General features: G+C 37.1%; 1 protein-coding gene across 1 annotated transcript; it reads right to left on the minus strand.

The window, feature by feature from the left end:
- Positions 1-4,229: 4,229 nt before the first annotated feature.
- LOC100305586 (histone H4) lies at positions 4,230-4,953 on the minus strand. The gene is given in 1 exon segment (NM_001250566.2): positions 4,230-4,953. A coding segment is annotated over 1 exon segment (312 nt). The 5' UTR covers positions 4,889-4,953; the 3' UTR covers positions 4,230-4,576.
- Between the last annotated feature and the right edge of the window lie 229 nt (positions 4,954-5,182).

Below are 5,182 nucleotides of genomic sequence, written 5' to 3' on the forward strand. Positions count from 1 at the left end.
TTAAAAGAAAGTGTACTTCAAAATCTTATGGCTCTCACTCTTATCCAAAGAAAGACCAAGGTCAAGGAATCTTAGGGTTGATACCTTCTAAGCCCAAAGATGATAAGGGGAAGACAATAGAAAAGCAAGCCCCTAAGGCTAGTATGCAAGAGAAGACTAGCTCTATAAAGTGCTTTAAATGTCTTGGAAGAGGACACATTACTTCTCAATGACCCACCACGAAAACCATGATTATGAGGGGCCAAGACATTTATAGTAGCCAAGATGAGGCTACTACTTCACCTTCCTCTAGTGAAAGTGAAGAAGCAAAAGGGTAAGAATCTAGTGAAGAAATCTACCCCCAAGAAGAAGGATAACCATTAGTGGTTAAAGAGAAGTATAAGGAGGTAAGTTTCTCCTCCAAGAGGTTAGCTAAGAAGGAAACTCATTTTACAATAAAGACAAACATTAAAGAAACTTCCCCTCTTAGACAACCTCCACATTTTCTCTTTTGTAAAAAGACACTTGCTAGCATTGCCACACCAAGGGCTTGAGTTTATTCCTCAAGTAAAGGAGTTGTTGGATGAGGGCCTTCATGGAAGCTTGCTTGTGGAGCTTCTATGGAGGCTAGATCTTTGAGCTTTAATGAGGTCCTTCAATGGTGATTTTCCACCATGGAGATGCAGCGAAAGGCAAAGGAGAAAAGGAGAGGGGAGGCACCATCCACTAGGGAATAAGCCAAGGAAGAAGGAGCTTCACCACCAAGAATGTGCCTTGGATAAGAAGCTTGAAGAGGATGCTTTAATGGAGGAAAAGAAAGAGAGAGGAGGGAGCACGGAATTGAAGGAATAAAATAGGGAGAGAAGTGGAGCTTTGAAGTGTGTCTCATAAGACTTTCATTCATCAAAGTTACAACAAGTGTTACACATGCTTCTATTTATAGACTAGGTAGCTTCCTTGAGAAGCTTTCTTGAGAAAACTTCATTGAGAAGCTTCTTTGAGAAAACTTCCTTGAGAAGCTAGAGCTTAGCTACACACACCCCTCTAATAAATAAGCTCACCTCCTTGAGAAGCTTCCTTGAGAAGATTCCTAGAGAAGCTAGAGCTTAGCTAAACACACCTCTCTAATAGCTAAGCTCACCTCCTTGAGATGAGAAGCTAGAGCTTAGCTACACACACCTCTCTAATAGCTAAGCTCACCTCCTTGAGATAAGAAGCTAGAGCTTAGCTACACATCCCCTATAATAGTTAAGCTCACTCCCATGTCAAAATACATGAAAATACAAAAAAAGTTCATACTACAAAGACTACTCAAAAATGCCCTGAAAATACAAGGCTAAAACCCTATACTATTAGAATGACCAAAATACAAGCCCAAAAAGAAGGGAAAACTTATTATAATATTTACAAAGAAGAGTGGACCCAACCTTAGTCCATGGGCTCAAAAAATTTACCCTTAGGTTCATGAGAACCCCAATGCCTTCTTTAGCAACTCTAGCCCAATCCTCTTGGAGTCTTCTATCCAATACCCTTAGGGGCTAGGATTGCATCACCTGTACTACTCAAAACTACTTGGTTAGTGGGAGCTTTACATTTATGTTATTTCCTTTTCATGTTGTTGGATCCTTATTTTGAATTTTGGAAAATGATGTATTGATGACATTTTACATTTGAATTGATGAATAAATGATGAGATGATTTTCATTATGATGCCTTTTGTATGTGTATCAAATGTGAAATTATTAAATCTCGATGTCGTTAGGACCATCGTGTTGGTGGTCAACACCAAAATTGGAGCTAAGGCATAATGTTATTAAAGTTCGGTGTTGTTGGGATTAGTGAGTCAGTGATCGACACTAGGATTGGAGCTAAGGCATAATGTTATTAAAGTTCGGTGTTGTTGGGATCAGTGAGTCAGTGATCGACACTAGGATTGGAGCTAAGGCATGATGGTTTCTTGATAAACCATGTAGTTTCTCAGGGTTTCAAGCTCTTAAGAGAAGTTGAGGAGTGACGAATAAAATGATGGTATGACTTTTTAATCACATTGACACGTCATTTCTTGCTACACTTCACATTGATGACTAGTCAACGAAGTCGATAATATTTGTAATCATGGAAGGTGTTACATTAATTAGAGATGTAATTATCGCCATGATTCGATGTTACATGGCTTTTGTTGGATGAAGTCTTAATTAGGTGTTGTATCATGGAATCATATGTTTTGTGGCCACAATATGTTATTAGCCCGAGAGTCGTTTTCGAACATATTTTTTAAAACTAAAGATACACAATCAATTATGCCCAAGTGGGAGAATGTTAGAATTTTTCCATATATTCTTGTGGGTTACAAATAATTGTAAAATTTTATTTTTCTAAAAACAGTCTGATATTATGATTCATTTGATGATACTTAAGCCCACTAATAATGTGATTAATTTTTCATGGGTTTTGGACACCTAATTTTGATCAGTGTGGGAAAACAGTTTGGGACTAACCACTGGGCCCATAATGGAATGTGCCTAGGGTTAATAAATACCAAGACTAGGTCCCCTTCACCGTCATGTTAACAATTGCTCTATAGGATTTGTCTCAATGAAAACTCTAGAAAATGAAAGTGTGATCTTGGGTTTCTACAGGTTGCACTATGCACAGACAATTCTCATGTTCTTGATTATGTCTTAAATAAGTAAGTGTTGTGTCAGTGTTTTAAACTCATAAATTCATTCTTGGTAAATTTATTTATCTTACAAGTGATGCTACTTTTAGTAGAACTATGAATCACTTCATGAACATTGAATCAAGCAGGCACCATTTCAATCTATTATCCTACTTTAACAATTTATTTATTATATTGAGTAATCAAATTCATACATTGTATCGTCACCTTGCAATATTTTTAGACCATAAACCAGAAATAGAAGAAAAAAAAATGAAAAAATTGAAAATTTAAGTAATCTAAAATGGTGAAAAAGAAACAATGGCACCCTCCTTATTCTCTCCTAGAGCCTCCAACATAAATCCACAACCATCATGTCTCAACCCAAATAGGTCATTAAAGTTGTCAATAAACCTGAGCCGAGACATCTAATCCACCATAATAACCTTATTTGTTTTAGCTTACTTCATAATGGAACTTAAAAATTCACAAAGCACACAGGGACATGGTTGAAGGGTGCTTAACTCACAAAACCACAACATCTCCATGTTTGTCTAGTCCAATTGTCTGCTTATTTTATTGTCTGATCTATTGGCCACATTACCAAAAACATTGATGGAGGCTGGTGAGGTTTGAAAAATTGTTTTGTTCTATATTGTTTTCAAGTGCTAGAAGCTGAATGTGCAGATTAACCCAAGTCATGTTTTCTTTGTTAGATAATTGGACGACAATATTGAGCTTATACTCAACAAGTCAACATCCATTCCCGCAAAAGTTTGTATGATCAACTCAAAAGTTGAGATTGGGATCTTGAGAATTTAAGCTTGTGTCAAGGTTTTCATCTTGATCATATATTCCTCAATCTACAATGATCCCTTGTGAATGTTGTGAAACTTGTGATTTGAGTTTCAGTCATGGTGTTAAACAACAACCAAAGTTGTTGATCATCGGTTTATCATTCTTCATAAGCAAGATTGCTCTTGTTGGAACCGTCAGTCATAATTGCCTAAGACAATTCATTGTCCCGAGATTGAAGCCATCATCAAATTTACTCCCTCTAGTCAGCAACAAAATAGGGCTTCCAGTAGGTAGTTGTGTCTGTCCAACTTGACAGAAATGGTTGAAGGAAATTTGATAGGATATCATTACAAAAAATCTGATTCTTAACATAAGCTTGTAGAGTGTAGACTCATTCCTTAACTAGGAAACATGAACAAAACAAATTACAATGATGGTTATTTTTGGAGTTTTAATTCTACTTATGCTATATCACAAATCTTACAAAACTCTTAGATTTAGTATACCACTAGAGTTCCCACGGAGTCACAAATTTGTACCTCGAGCATGAGCTCAAAGTAACACAATAAAAAGGGAAAGCAAAATTTGACAAAAAATAACAGCATAAACTCACCATATTGCAAAAAACAAGCCAGCTATACGATTCTAATAAACTTCAGAGATTTGTCTTCACTAGATTTCTAGATTAGTTCATGATTGTTTCATATTGTTCTGACTTTAATAAACACACAATGCTTAAAACTTCATCAAATTCACCAAAAATCTATAGTAATCAGCAACAAAGGCAATCATTTTCAGCATATTGTCTCTTTCACAAATCAAAATTCAATTAACCTTTATACAATACAAAACATCATTGAATAGTGTACTTTTCCTTTCCTTTTATCAAATCTAAATTACAAGACCAGTTTCCATGTCAAAACATTCCAGTGCAGAGCATGATAATACCAAATAAAAAACGTGAGGCCAAAGTTTCGAGCTATAATTTCCACCAACAAAAAAGTACTAATTCATATAATTCCAATTACGGTTCAACGTTTTACATCTAGAGCTGAATAAGCCTATGTTACAGGATGAACCTAAACATCACCAGCATCCAAGAGAACAAGCACATAGGAGCACAGCCAAAAAAAGAATTGTTCAGCCTCCAAAACCGTAGAGGGTCCTTCCCTGCCTCTTAAGAGCATAAACCACGTCCATAGCAGTCACTGTCTTCCTCCTAGCGTGCTCAGTGTAGGTCACAGCATCACGAATCACGTTCTCCAAGAATATCTTCAGAACTCCTCTGGTTTCCTCGTAGATCAAACCACTGATCCTTTTCACGCCACCTCTTCTCGCTAACCTACGAATCGCAGGTTTCGTGATTCCTTGAATGTTATCGCGCAGAACCTTCCTGTGCCTCTTGGCACCTCCCTTTCCCAAACCCTTGCCACCCTTTCCACGACCAGACATTTTAGTGAGGAAAATTTGGTGCGAAATCAAATTTGAGAAATTAGGTTTTCTGTTTGAATTGGAATGAAGAGTGGAGCGGGGAATTGGGTATTTATTGGAGCGGGAAGAGGAAGCTAGCGTGCTTTGAAATTTGGTTTTTGTCCTTGGATTTTTCGCTTAATCGACGGTTAAGGATTGCGATCCGTGGACTAATGAATTGACCATTAAGGAACGTCGCTAAATGGATTTCAACGGCCAGATATCGTTTTAAAGGGCGTGTGCGGATCACTTTTTCGAGTTTTAGTAGTTGCTGCT

The sequence above is a fragment of the Glycine max genome, chromosome 11 (genome assembly GCF_000004515.6).
Source record: "Glycine max cultivar Williams 82 chromosome 11, Glycine_max_v4.0, whole genome shotgun sequence".
NCBI lineage: Eukaryota > Viridiplantae > Streptophyta > Magnoliopsida > Fabales > Fabaceae > Glycine > Glycine max.